The 15211-nt window shown below is 35.9% G+C and overlaps 1 protein-coding gene across 2 annotated transcripts in view; it reads right to left on the bottom strand.

Annotated features, from left to right (window-relative positions):
* Positions 1-11842: 11842 nt before the first annotated feature.
* The window catches only part of LOC106056134 (uncharacterized), a 69843-nt gene continuing 66474 nt past the window's right edge, over positions 11843-15211 (bottom strand). For both annotated transcript variants that reach the window (XM_056045469.1, XM_056045468.1), the window contains one exon: positions 11843-13027. In XM_056045469.1, the coding sequence (XP_055901444.1) occupies positions 12964-13027 (64 nt within the window). In that variant the 3' untranslated portion in view covers positions 11843-12963. The remainder of the gene's footprint in view (positions 13028-15211) is intronic.

Below are 15211 nucleotides of genomic sequence, written 5' to 3' on the forward strand. Positions count from 1 at the left end.
TCTGAGCGTGTCAGTCAGAGTTGGGGATAGGGTTTTGACTCATGGGCGTCCCCAGGAGGGTGCAAGGTGGTGCACATGCACCCCCCCCCGGATTCTGAGTTGTCGAATTTTAGCCTTTATTTTTTGCACTATCGAATCAATTAAAATCTAAGTAGCAACTGAACGACTGAAGTGACTGAAGTGACTGAAAGTGACTGAAGTGACTGAAGTGCAGTTGTCAAATATGTTAATGTTGTAGTAGTCTAGCCTAAGTTTATCGAGTATTGATCACTAACCACCTACATGCATCCCTCTGAATTCTGAGTAGCCAAATTTTAGGTCATTTTTTTACACATTCATATAACTTCTACTAAGTAGCAACTGATAGCCTGAAGTGACTGAAGTACAGTTGTCAAATAAGTTAATGTTGTAGAAGTCTAGCCTTTGGCTTATCGGGAATTGATCCCCGTCCATCTACATGCATCCCTCTGAATTCTGAGTTGCAAATTTTAGGCCATTTTTCCTAAACCTTCATATAACTTCCGCTAAGTAGCAACGTAACGAGTAGGGCTTCCACTGAAGTTCAGTTCGAAGGATATGCTATTACTGAAAGAAATTAGCATTGGTTAATCTGTAGTTCATGTCCTACCATCCATGTAAGCCTTGTATGGGTTTGCAATTCAATATACTATAGTCGTGGCGATATTTTTTTTATTTGTATATAATTATAGTTTATATAAGTTAATAGTTATAGTTTTATGTGTTCTGAGCACACTTCTTTATGGCAGCGAGAGCTCGGCAACTTACATGCGTCAAGAGCATAGATTAAATAGCTTCCACCTACGCTTCCTGCTACGCATAATGAGCATCTCCTGGAGGAATCATGTCACCAACCAAGAAGTTTTAAAACGGGTCAATGTGAACAGCATCTATGCTCTCCTTCAACAGAGAAGACTACGCTGGCTCGGTCATGTCACTCGGTGTCTCCAGCAGAGCTGACTGGGTATAAAAATAGGCCCGGGCATTACATAAAAACCGACCTACAAAAATAGCATGTCATATGTTGTAGCCAGGATTTTTGGTGTGGGGGAAGTGTATCCTAGAATAGACTATTTCTTTAGTTAGTGGAAAGACAGTACACACCGCAATCGACAGCTAAGGAGTCTGGGTTTGGGGCGGAGCACCGGATCAAAATAATATTTCCGGTATTTTTAGTTTTTAAAAAATGCCAATTCTGAGGCTTCTACATACAAATATGCTACTTTTCCGCTAAAAAAATTAATGTAAAAAAATCTGCTATTTACTGTATTTAATTAATGGAGTCAAGCGACTGGTAGAACATGGTAACTATACTTTTGCTTTAGTTTTTTGTATTGGAGAAAAAAAAAGGGGGTGGGGTAACCACAAAAACCTCTTTTGACTGCGCTCATGAAATTTGGTGACTGTAGTCTGCTTAATTTTTTTTTATTGAAAAGGGGGTTTTAACCTTAAATCTCCTGGAGTGTAGATTTTAAGCTCAACCCTCCTCCTTGGGTGCTTTAGGGCAATAAGTGAGGCCTGAAGCAACTGATGGTTTGAGTCCCCCCCCCAACCGGTTACGCCCATATGTCATATTATATATGTAAGCCTAATTCTCTTCAACATATATAAAGCTTGATATGTGCATCGAAAACCATATGCTTGCGTAGGATTATGTCTGTGGCATTTTACGTCTCGAGAGACGATCTTTTCCCTTTGCAACTTCTTGTGTGACTAAAGAGGCCAATCCTTGATACACAGCTGCGATCGCAGGTTAGGCATATGTAATCACCAGGCGCCGTTGCATTTTTAACCTTCTTTCTGCTTCTGTTGTGTATGACATCTGCAATCAATGACCCTTCCTTTATGCTCTCTCTCCATGTGGATCTATCCAGTGCCACCTCTTCCCAGCTGCTAGTGTCGATTTTGAAGAGCTTCATGTTGCTTTTGCATACATCCGTATATCGTAAAAGTGGGCGACCAGCGGCTCTCCTGCCTTCTATTAGATCGCTATACAGAATGTCCTGTGGAAGTCGACCTACTGGCATTCTACGAACGTGGCCAAGCCAGCCAAGGCGTCTGCTGCTGATAACAGCGGATGTCCTGGCACCCTGCTCTTCATAGCTCTTCCTCATTAATTATCTTTTTTTTCCACCTTATTTTAAAGATCCGCCTTAGGCATCGGAGGTGGAAGACATTCAGCTTTTTTTCCTGCCATGAGTAGGTTGACCATGTTTCACTTCCGTACAGCAAGGTGCTTAACACACAGGTCCGGTAGACTAGGGCTTTAGTACTGTTAATCAGCAATATGTTGTCCAAGACTCTTTTCTGCAACCGTGACATGGTGGTCATTGCCTTGGCTATCCTGTTGTTAATGTCTTTATCCAGTAGAGAGTTGTTGGATATGATGGAGCCAATGTAACAAAAGTGATCAACAATTTCTAGTGGTTGTTCATTAATGCTTACTTGAGGTGCAGTGTTTGTGTTTTGGACAAGTACCTTAGTCTTTCTTTGAATTATGTTTAAGCCGAACTTCTGGCAAGCAGCAGATAGCTTGTCAACCAGGGACTGTAGCTGAATCAGCCACAATAGCTGCATCATCAGCATAAAGGAATTCCCTGATGAGTAACTTCGTAACCTTGGTTTTTGCCCGCAGCCTTGATACATTAAATAGTTTTCCAGAGGATCTTGTATGGAGAAACACACCTTCGTTTATGTCGTTGTACGCATAATGTAGTAGACAAGAGAAGACTATGCCAAAATGAGTAGGTGCGAGCACACATCCCTGCTTGACACCACTGCAAACCTCAAAAGGTGCTGATTGGGCTCCATTAAATTTGACAGTACATTTCGTTTCCTCGTGAAAGCACTCAATGAACTTCAGTAGTTTGGGAGGACAACCTATTTTCCTTAGGAATTTGAAAAGGCCACTTCTGCTGACCATGTCAAAGGCTTTAGTTAGATCAACAAAAACGATGTAAAGGGTAGGATTATGTAATGTATTTTATTTATACATGTATGTGGTCAGAAAATTATAAACTATACAATAAGAGCATTAATGACTTTGAAATAAAAAAAATAGTAATTTTTTTTGGGATTGTTTTGGTATGTTATAGATTACAAACGTTACTTCAAAAAATCAGATATTACGCCCGACGCTGTACATGTTTTAATCTAGTCATACATGTTTTCTGTGACTTTAACTATGCTAAGTCGTTGGATTTCCTGGTTAACTCAGGGCAGATTCAGACAAGCCATTTCATTCAAAGATTAGATAACGCACAAAGGTTCGAGAGGCACTTACTTAATGTGAAAAGCTCTTGCTTCGTCCAGGAATTTTATATGAATATACCATGGCCCATTATTTAGAATATAAATATCTTTTTATTAAATATCGGATATGACAGCGCTATATAAAACCAGATCATTATTATATGAATTTCAGTTCCCAATTACTTCATACTAAGCATAAAGAACTCTATATCCATCTTGAGCTCTGAATAAGTTGTGTGGTTTGCAGTTTCGCGGCTGTGTGTGTTAAATTTAATTTCTATAAAGTATTTTTTAAGAGCTAATTGCCACCCCTGCGTTATATCAATGTTTTCTAAATTAACCTTTCTCGTCCCTCGTTTTCGGTAACACTCTCAATGGAAGCATCAAAAGACAGGAGAGGGAAGGACATCAAAGCAGTGTTGAAGTTTATGCCGCTCGTACTTAGCAAAAAGTACTGTCTAGCTTTTTGCTAATCATAATTCGTAGTGTATAGTGTAAATATTTATATATTCTTGTTGAATTTCAAACAAAATTAATTGTTAAAAAAATAATATATACTTTTTAAAAAAACGTGTTCAGGCATATGTGTCTTGCTGTTGTCAATTTTTTTTTTCAAATTTGTCTGCATTGCAAAAAAAAAATAATTCTTTGATCGATACCAGACTGGCCCATTTGATGCCAGCCCACCGGGCATTTGCCCGTTTGCACATATAGTCAGTCCGCCGCTGGTCCTCCAAATAAAAAATCCCTAAAGACACCCTACACGCTGAGCTTGTAGAGAGAGTCAGACCCAAGTGCCACCCCAGACTAACTTACAGAGATGTCTGCAAGCGAGACATGAGAGCCACGGGCATTGATTAAAGTATGGGGAGGAGATGGCCCATAACCGGACAGCATGGAGACAGACTGTACGTGCTGGTACGAACTTTGCCAAGTGCAAAAGAAACGAAGCTGCGTCAGCCAAGAGAAAGAGAAAGAAAGCTGCTCTGTCAGCAAGCCCTAGGACAGATGCATATACAAGCACGAACTGTGGCAAACTCTGCCGCTCCAGAATTGGCTTGATCAGTCACTCCAGATTCTGCCCGTCTCAAGACGTAACCAAAGTCAGTGACTTTTCTGGGCGCATCCATCGTCTTCCGATACAAAGACGTCTTTAGTAATCCTTATGGAAATTTGTTGTGATTACAAGGACAGAAAGAGCAATATTAGTTTATAGTTTTCTATATTTAGATATGGCCTAGAATATGATACATGTTTTCGTTTGCTCTTTTTTGTTTCCTCTAGAAGACTTATTGGTGTAGTCCCTGTTGTTTAGAGAGGCGCACTGTCTGTTTCTAACGTCATTGTCAGTGAATACATCATGTGCAGTGTAAACAGTGTTTGTTCTAAATTAACCTCTTTTGTGTGAGACACAATGGACTTAGAAGTACAAATCCGGTTTCAGCCACAACATTGAGAAGATATTTAACTGTTTGGCGGATCTTAAAATAACGGCTGCAAAATAAACCAGACAAACTGCACATGTGTAATCAAAGCCTGCATAACATGTGTTTCTGAATTCTTTTTTAAATTGTCGACAATTATTCATCAGTTGTTGAACCAGTTTTCCCAATATTGCAGTCTGTTCAATTAAACATTGTGGTCACTCAACAGCATTACAGTGGTCACTTTAATGACATGATCAAAAACCAACCTGACCACGGTGAGGAACTATTTTTGGGAGTTATTACAGCATACGGCTTTACATTCCGTATTTTAATTCGTTTGTTTCTTCATTAACGATAAGTGTCCATTGCCAGATTGTCCATCACGAAGAGAAGCAATTCATTAATAAAGTTATTGAAAGTTTCGGCAGCCAAATTCAAAGTTTGCTGTTTTTGTTTGATGACGGTAAGGAGGCACGGGTCACACGGATCAACATAGCAAATTGTTCAGTAAATAGTTTGTTCCCATGTTTAATTTAGTTTATTTCATGAAACAAATATTTACAGTACACGTAATATTGCATTGATATGGGAAGAGGGCAGGTGGGGGCAGTTCTTTTCTGATATATTCTCCGTAATAACTGAAGCCTCGATTTTGAGGCTTCGGTGACAACTGGCACCCTCTTCTGCAAAAAAACCTGCGGGCGCCTATGCCCCTTTGAGAGAATTAGTCAGAGTTGGAGATATGGCTTTCAAATAGTCAGTCAGAGCTAGAGATAGGGTTTTGAGTTAGTCAGAGTTGGAGATAGAGATTTAAGAGAGTTAGTCAATAGGGTTTTGAGTTAGTCAGAGTTGGAGATAGAGATTTGAGAGAGTTAGTCAATAGGGTTTTGAGTTAGTCAGAGTTGGAGATAGAGATTTGAGAGAGTTAGTCAATAGGGTTTTGAGTTAGTCAGAGTTGGAGATAGAGATTTGAGAGAGTTAGTCAATAGGGTTTTGAATTAGTCAGAGTTGGAGATAGAGATTTGAGAGAGTTAGTCAGAGTTGGAGATAGAGATTTGAGAGAGTTAGTCAATAGGGTTTTGAGTTAGTCAGAGTTGGAGATAGAGATTTGAGAGAGTTAGTCAATAGGGTTTTGAGTTAGTCAGAGTTGGAGATAGAGATTTGAGAGAGTTAGTCAGAGTTGAAGATAGGGCTTTGAGAGAGATTTGAGAGAGTTAGTCAGAGTTGAAGATAGGGCTTTGAGAGAGTTAGTCAGAGTTTAAGATAGGGCTTTGAGAGAGTTAGTCAGAGTTGAAGATAGGGCTTTGAGAGAGTTAGTCAGAGTTGAAGATAGGGCTTTGAGAGAGTTAGTCAGAGTTGAAGATAGGGCTTTGAGATAGTTAGTCAGAGTTGAAGATAGGGCTTTGAGAGAGTTAGTCAATAGGGCTTTCAGAGAGTTAGTCAGAGTTGAAGATAGGGCTTTGAGAGAGTTAGTCAGAGTTGAAGATAGGGCTTTGAGAGAGTTAGTCAATAGGGCTTTGAGAGAGTTAGTCAGAGTTGAAGATAGGGCTTTGAGAGAATTAGTCAATAGGGCTTTGAGAGAGTTAGTCAGAGTTGAAGATAGGGCTTTGAGAGAGTTAGTCAATAGGGCTTTCAGAGAGTTAATTAATAGGGCTTTCAGAGAGTTAGTCAGAGTTGAAAATAGTGCTATGAGAGAGCAAGTCTTCTTTTTTTTTTTTTAGGTGTTAAAAAAATGAGAACATGTTCTACGATAACTTAAAACAAAATAAAATTGTCTAAACCAATAAATATTCTTTGCTTAAAATGAAAAGATAGGTAGACTTATTACTTTAAGACTTACTTACTTAGACATTGGTCATCCCGCGCCGTTCGGCGCATTGGACGACAAGCTGTCTCCATAAAGATCTGTCATTTGCAATGTTTGAAGCCTCCTCCCACCTGGTGTCCACTGTTCTGAGGTCCTCCATGAAGGTAGACAAGTTATACAAGGTCGTCTCTGTTTGCGCTTTCCTTGTATTGGCCTCCATGTCATCGCAATTCTTGGTATGCGTAGTTCATTTTGTCGTAGAATATGTTACGCAATTATCTTTGTAATTTTATTATTTCTGTATCTTGAATAATGATTTTGACAGCTAGTCTTATCTAACAATATGATCAAACCAGTTCTTTGAAGAAAAAATCAATATGTAAACGACATTATACAACAAATATGACTGAATTTCTTTTATTTTAACTGCGAAATAAAATGGTTAAACTGCGTCGACAGATTGGATGTTTGATGGGAATATTTTTAAAAAAGAAACAAGAAATTAAGTTGGTTGTTATACCTAGCTATAATGCTGCTCATTTTTTAAAATAGAGAAATAAAGCTATTTTCTGGCGCGTATAAAAAAGATGAACATGAAATATCCCATTAATTAATGTAAGTTCTAGATCCACGGGATTGCAATCAAATAGTTTTAGGTCAATGTCATTTCGTTTTTGTAGCTTTTCGTTCATATGACCTGCGACACAAGTGTCGGAATTTAAAATGGCCCGCAGGTTAAATAAGTTTGGGCATCATTGTGCATACCATAGATGTGATAAATTCTTAACTAACATTTTGTGTAAAAGCGAATCGCAATCACCAAGTTTGGTTGGATGTGCTGTGTGATTTAAAAAAAAATCTATTTATGCATTTACTTGGCTACATTCTGAAATTTATAATGCAGAAATTTTCAATAGTAATTATGAAATTTTTAGAAAAGATAGGGCTGATAATCATGGAGGAGTTCTTTTAGCAATAAAAAACACTCTTATAGCAGAAGAAATTACCTTACCTAACTCAAAAAATATAGAATCAACATTTTGTAAAATTAATACCACCTCAACATCCCTAATAATAGGCAGCATTTACAGACCACCAAATTCTAGTTTAGAATACATGCAGGAACTATGTAATCAGATTACTACAATTAAAGAGACAAATAAAAATGCAGTTTTTTGGATTATGGGTGATTTCAACCTACCTGATATAAATTGGAAAACACTAACCATAGATAAACACCAAAACCTTAAGGACATAAATGAGCTTTTCATAGAAACTTTACACAACCTAAGTTTAGATCAAATCATTAAAAAGCCAACTAGATTAAACAACACATTAGATCTCTTCTTAACCAACAGACCTGGATTAATAGTTGATTATGATATTATCCCTGGTCTATCAGACCATGAGATCATAAAAATACACAGTCAGATAAAAGCAGTAGCCAATACAAAACCCAAAAGAAAAATCTTACTCTGGAATAAATGTAACCTAACACAACTACAACAAGCTGCATTAAACTTTCAACAAACATTCTTATTAGAAAAAGACATTAACCAACCAGTCGATGACCTCTGGAATTTCATTAAAAACCATCTTAAAAGCATTATAGAAAATCATATTCCAACTAAATACATATCAAACAAAATAAATAAATGCTGGTTTAATAATAAACTAAAGAAGCTTTGTAAACAGAAAGAAAACCTATTTAGAAAATTTAAAGAAACTAATGCAGAAAGAGTTTACAAAAAGTATATAAAAATTAAACACTTAACCCAAAAAGTAAGCAGACAGCTGCAGAGTGAATACATAAACAATGTAATATCTAAAGATAACAACAAAAACCTATGGTCATACATTAAGTCTAAGAAAATGGAAACAACAGGCGTAGCGCCATTAAAAGATGAACATAACATAATACATAATGATAATAGAACTAAAGCAAACATCCTAAACAAATACTTTGCATCAGCATTCTCAGCCCCAGGAGACAAAGACATATTACTGAATTTGAACCAAGTAGACAACATAGAAGATATAGTAGTACAAGAAAATGGAATTCAAAAACTATTAGCCAACACCAAACCAAGTAAAGCTTCTGGACCTGATGGTATTCCAGCTAGATTACTCAAAGAACTAAGTAATGAGCTAGCCCCAGTGTTCAAAATACTCTTTCAGGCTTCACTTAACCAGGGCAGAGTACCAAAGGACTGGAAAGAAGCTAATGTCACCCCCTATTTAAAAAAGGAGAAAAATCTGACCCAGGAAACTACAGACCAGTATCACTTACCAGCATCACATGTAAAATCCTAGAACACATAATATGTAGCAACATCATAAACCACTTAGACAAACATAATGTCCTCACACCATACCAGCATGGCTTTAGGAAATATAGATCATGTGAAACACAACTAATAGGACTAATTGATGATTTTTCAAAAGGTTTAGATAATATTGAACAAATAGATGCTATCTTACTAGATTTTTCTAAGGCTTTTGACAAAGTTCACCACCATAGTTTGCTTAAAAAATTAAAATATTTCGGCATTAATGGTCCACTGCATCAGTGGATTAAGGACTTTCTGATAGGGAGAGAACAAACTGTAATAATAAATGGCTCTAAATCAACACCGATAACAGTAAACTCAGGTGTACCTCAAGGAACAGTCTTGGGTCCACTACTATTTTTAATTTACATAAATGATTTACCAAATTGCATTACTTCAGGAACAAAAGTCAGATTATTTGCAGACGATTGCATAATATATAGAACAATAAAAACAACACAAGACACAGATATTTTACAAAGAGAATTAGATGAATTACAGAAATGGGAATCAAATTGGAGCATGTCTTTCCACCCAGAAAAATGTCAGTTGTTAAGAGTAACAAAAAAACTAAAACGAATTAATTCCACGTATCTTATTCATGGCAAACCAGTAACACAGACTAAAAACGCAAAATACCTAGGTGTTATAATAAATGAAAAACTGTCATGGAATCCCCATATTGATGAAACTACAAAAAATCAAACAAAGCATTAGGATTTATTAAAAGAAATTTCTATAAATCAAATAAGAACATAAAACTAAAATTTTATTTAACCTTGGTTAGGCCAATAATAGAATATGCATCCTCTGTTTGGGACCCCTCAACTCAAAAAAACATTAAGAAACTAGAACAGACACAAAATAGAGCAGTGCGATTCATAACAAACGAATATTCACATTTGACTAGAGTAACACCTTTAGTAAAATCACTAAATTTAGAAAGCCTTCAGGACAGAAGGCTCAAAAGTAAAGTAGCAATCATACATAAAACACTGAACCATAATCTTCAAATACAAAAACAAAATTTAATAAAATACTCTGAAAGACACAAAGATAAAGGTACATTCCTCGTCCCATATGCTAGGACAAATTTGTACAAATACTCCTTCTTCCCTAGTGCTATTAGAGCATGGAATGGGTTGCCTGACCTAGCCAGGAAAACCAGTGACTTGGCAGAATTTAAGTCATTGGTTGATATGCATGACTAAATGCATGACGCGTAGGACGTAATCATCTTCTTTTTTGAAGTAACGTCTGTATTATATAAGATAAGAAGATTTAGCCCAAGTGAAGCATATAGGGCGCATTAGAACTTCGCTATCGGACACCGTTCACTGGCAATGTCTCTCGGGTCCATGTCCAACTTGCTTTCTTTTCTATATTTATGTTGTCCTCTTCCATGTTAACCTTGGTCTCACAGCCTTGAACTTCCCATGTGGGTTCGAGGTCAGAACCTGCTTGGCAACATTTTTCCTTATCCTCCAACATGGTCTGCCCAATCCAGTTCCACTATCATTATTTGATTTCCTTCTATATTGGTGTTTGCTCGGCTGTTTCCAACAGATTTAAGCTTGAAATTTTTTTTTGGCCATTTACATTAATATTAGTTTGTTTTTGTCATAGATTTCTCTATATCATTGTAATACGGGAATAATCTACAGAAAGGTCGTCGTCTAAGGCTCATAACTGTCTGAAAAATATGTCATATTTTTAATTTATATAAAAATTACTAGGTTTTTTAATTTTAAATTTTACTTAATAAAAACATTCTCTTTTCTTTAACTTGACTTTTGGTCCACAATTATTGAATAAGGTTTGCGTGCCCAACTTATTTGAAAGCCAATTCCAATATACCTTAGTGGCGATTAAGCAGAATCAATGGCTGTTATTTCTTGGACAAGTATAATACATTCAATGGCCTTAACAACTAAATCTTTAATGAGTCTCCATTATATATATCGTGTTGGCTCCTACCACGCTGATGGAAGACTAATCATAAATCCAAAACTTGTGCTTCTTCTTCTAGGAGCAGCAATGATCAGTGGCTTAGTTATTTTGTGTCTTTCAGAGTAAAACATGGCACAATTAAAATGATATACCGGTACCTTATTATATCTGTCTTTTGCATCTGTCGCTACTTGTACACTGACACAAATTTGGCTCTAATTATTTATTCTGAAACTGGTTCCATTCTAAGAGACTTTTATGCTCTTTAGAAGTAGCCTACTACTGAATTTTCATGGAAATCCTTGTCCTTCAAGAGAAGATTAGGGTTACTGCTGAATGGAAATAAGATTCTCCAAAAGTGTTCCATTGAACTCCCCTCAGTACCAAGATCTGTAGTTTGTAGCCATTTCCTTGGCAACTGGTACACATCTATCTGGTTCCGACAATGTTCCCTGGCTTAATGATGACTTCTGAATAGAGGAAATTATTTATTTTTTTTCAATTTAACTAGAGTGTTTAGGCTTATAGGATTCATTCGACTTTCTCTGTAAAGCTTCAAATGTCTTCTTTGCGAAACTTTATTTTGCCTATGATGTTTAGTGTTTGTGTACGAAGAGAAGGCCTGATACTAAACAGTAATTCCGAATAAATGCGGAAAAATGTAACAAATAACAATCTCCTCTTTGTACAACAGTTGTTGACATTGAACATGTTTTTGATAATACTGAAAAACTATCTGGGGAGTAATGAGACACAACAGGATAGCAAAAAAAAAATCATCTAAGATCTTTTGGATTTTTTTGCCTGACATGTAGTCCACAGTGACCAATGTCAAGAGGAATCCCCAGTCACAACAAGGATTTATTCCTTCACCCCTAATACTTCTTTTAGTAGGCCTACTGGATTGGGTCACGAAAGAATATTAATATAATTCAGGGAAAGAAATCCAATGGAATCAAAAGCTGGAGGACCTGGAATTTGTAGATGACTTAGAAATATTATCTCAAAGACAAAAATCCTTTTAAAAAAAAACAATAAAGAAAGACACATCAGAAATCAAAGCTTTAACAGGAAATATATATTTGTTTTACTTGTGCTTACAGTCAAATTAAGCATACACATCTGTACATCTGAAAGTATCACAAGATAAGCAACAAATCTATGTATAATATCAGTTTTATAAAGTATTGTATATATCTTATAGTGCAATATATACATATATGTAAATATTGATATAAACCAAATGTAAGAAGTTAGTTCTAGATACTTTTTTAATTTAGTAAGTTAAGAGGGGATATTGTTTGGTATTAAATTTCCTACAGGTTTTTTTTTACATCTTTATAAGATGTGTGTTAATTTAGAGAAGGATAGAAAATTAAATTATCTGAAAGGAGATTCAAATAAGTGATTTCTGACATTTTTACCCCACATTTTTTACTCACCAAGTTTATGAGTAAATTAAATTTTAATAATTACCTAAGCTCAAAGCAAGTTGCGCCTCATAAACTTGCTAACTTTTTAAAAAACTGTTTTTGTGACAATAAAAGTTTATAATCAAATCTCAAATTTACTAAGGTAAGAATTACCAAGGACTTATAGTTAGAACAGAAAAAAAATGCATCTGATACAAAAAGGTCTGCCTGGTGCTTGAAGAATAAAGTCTGATTTTGTATTTCTAAAAAAATAAAATGTAAAGAAATAAGTTTGATGTTTTTACATAATATGTATATGAATATATAAAAAAACAATTACATGATAAACTAAGATCAATATATGCCAATTAAATAACACAAAAGATAAGTTTAATATTGCTAAGAACATTCAACTATTTGATTCTACATAGATTACAAAAATATGTATGTCATAAACCTATGACTACCCCTCTTATTTCCATATATATATATATATATATATATATATATATATATATATATATATATATATATATATATATATATATATATATATATATATATATATATATATATATATATATATATATATATATATATCACCATATCTAAAGTCTTCATTTTTTAAGGTAAAACTAGACACTAGAATCCACTATCATTTTTCTTTATATCTATGGGATAAAAAAAAATTTAGCTTAAAAATTTTCATACAGTAAAAAAGAAAAACAAATAATGGGGAAAATGAAATAAAAAAGAGGTGTCTTTTGTCAGCCTTTTAAGTACTCTGTACTTTTTGGATCAGCAAGACTTTGTTGATCTCCCTTGTAGACTCTGTAATACAAAATAAAATATTTTTTTGTTTACATTTTTATTAATTTTAATTACATTTGCATCTATTTCAAATATATAGGACAAGTGATCAAACATAGTTGAAACCTGTAAACCTGTATCTTATGCTGATAAAATTAGTTGGAACCTGTCACCTCTATCTAATGCTGATAGAATTATCATTTGATGAGGCATTTTCATTTCATTGTCTTTGCCTGTCTTCTGTAAGGGTCTTTCTTCAAGTCTCAAAACCTTTTTTTCAAAATCAATGTATATAAAGCAGTGGTTCTCACCCAATTTGTATGAATCACAAAATAATGAGGACTTTTTTTTTTTTTGCCCAACAGAAAAATGACTTGTACAACTAAAAAATCATGTGTTTTCTTTTTCTGGTGTTAGTATGTGTGTTATGCATAGGTTATGCTATTAAGTTATAGGAGTAATGTCCCTTGTTTACTGTTGTTACCATGAAGGGTATATTAATTAACAGGTGATTTGTCAGTTAGAAACTAGCATAAGAGTTATCTGCTTAATTGTTTAATGTTATCAACACCTGGCGTCTACCCAGTAGTTTTCTGTTGCATTTACTTTTAAAGGTTTGAATTCTTCGTTCAGACTTAGAGTTCAGTGTCCAACTGTAATAAGAAATAAAGGAACACTGAAGAGTAACCTAAAACAAGGCTTTATTAAACTAGAACGACACATGAACTGACGAAAGAGACTTGGACTGTAGCACACTAAATCAATGTTGTGAACACATTCTCACGACGTTACACAAACATAAACAAATAGCAACTATTTCACCACATTCACCCCGCCTAGAATTAAAATAGCAAGTATAGTAATATAGTAGGCCAATAGCATAAATAAAAGAGAATGCCAGTGCCTGTAATACAATAGATCAATAAATAGTGTCGAAATTTCTCTTGTAAACAATAGTGAATGGTGATGCAAAGAAACCTAAAAACCAATATCTGTTGTATGACTTATAAACAATTACTAGTTTCTGTTTTAAATATTACAAATAGTGTAGTAAGTAGACATGTACGTAAGTAAGTGAAAAGTAAACTCTAATATCAGTAGCAAGAGATAAACAATGCCAGTTTATGTAGAACATATGTAGTGCAATAAAGGAACAACTCTAGACTCTATAGTTCGGTCTGGTTCTTCTCTCTCTCAAGTTGTAACGGGGTTGACTATCCTGTTCTACAGTTTGGGAGTCACTAGTGAGTTCCTGAGCGTCAAGTGGGGTATTTTCAAGAGGAAGCGCTCGGAGGTCCTCAGAGCCTACCAGGGGTTCTTTCCTTTCTTGTATCACGGTAGGGGTGTTGACTAGTACTTCCGTGTTTTGAGTTTCTGGAGGATATTCATTATCCTCACCCTGAGGGAAGAACGAAGGTTCACTTGTTGTTGTGGATGGGGAGGGGGTGGGAGCCAAGCGTCTTAGAGAGACCGTCTCCTCTTTACCGCTGGGCAACCGTACGACAGCATATTGGGGGTTGCACATCAGCAATTCGACTTCCTCCGTGAGAGGATCATACTTTGAAGATCGGTTCTCTCTTCTCAGCAACACTCTACCTGGGCTAGATAGCCAAGTGGGGATAGATATCCCGAAGGAGGATTTTCGGTTGAACCGGAAAACTCTCTCATGTGGAGTTTCGTTTGTTGCCGTAGATAGTAATGATCTAATCGAGTATAGGGCCTGGTTCAAGACAAGCTCCCATCTCGAGATCGGGAGATCGAGGTCTTTCAGTGCTAAAGTAACAGCGTTCCATAGAGTTTTGTTTAGTCGTTCAATTTGTCCGTTGCCTGAGGGATTAAAGGCGGTTGTTCTACTTGTAGCTATTCCCCTCTCGTGCAGAAAGGATTGCACCTCCCTCGACATAAAGGACGTACCTCTGTCAGAATGGACGTACTCTGGCATCCCAACAAAGGAAAACAGCTGATTTAAACACTTTATGACAGTGGATGAGGACATATCGGGACATGGGTAGGCAAATGGGAAGCGTGAGTACTCATCCACCATTGTTAATAAGTATTTATTGTGAGTAGCAGATGGGAGTGGCCCCTTAAAATCAATGCTTACTCTCTGAAATGGTTGGGTAGCTTTGATGAGGGTGCCTGAAAACTGTTTGAAGAATCTAGGCTTCAGTTCAGCGCAAGTTTTACATTGGTTTACCACTTTGC

The sequence above is a fragment of the Biomphalaria glabrata genome, chromosome 11, assembly GCF_947242115.1.
Source record: "Biomphalaria glabrata chromosome 11, xgBioGlab47.1, whole genome shotgun sequence".
In the NCBI taxonomy this organism is placed as follows: domain Eukaryota; kingdom Metazoa; phylum Mollusca; class Gastropoda; family Planorbidae; genus Biomphalaria; species Biomphalaria glabrata.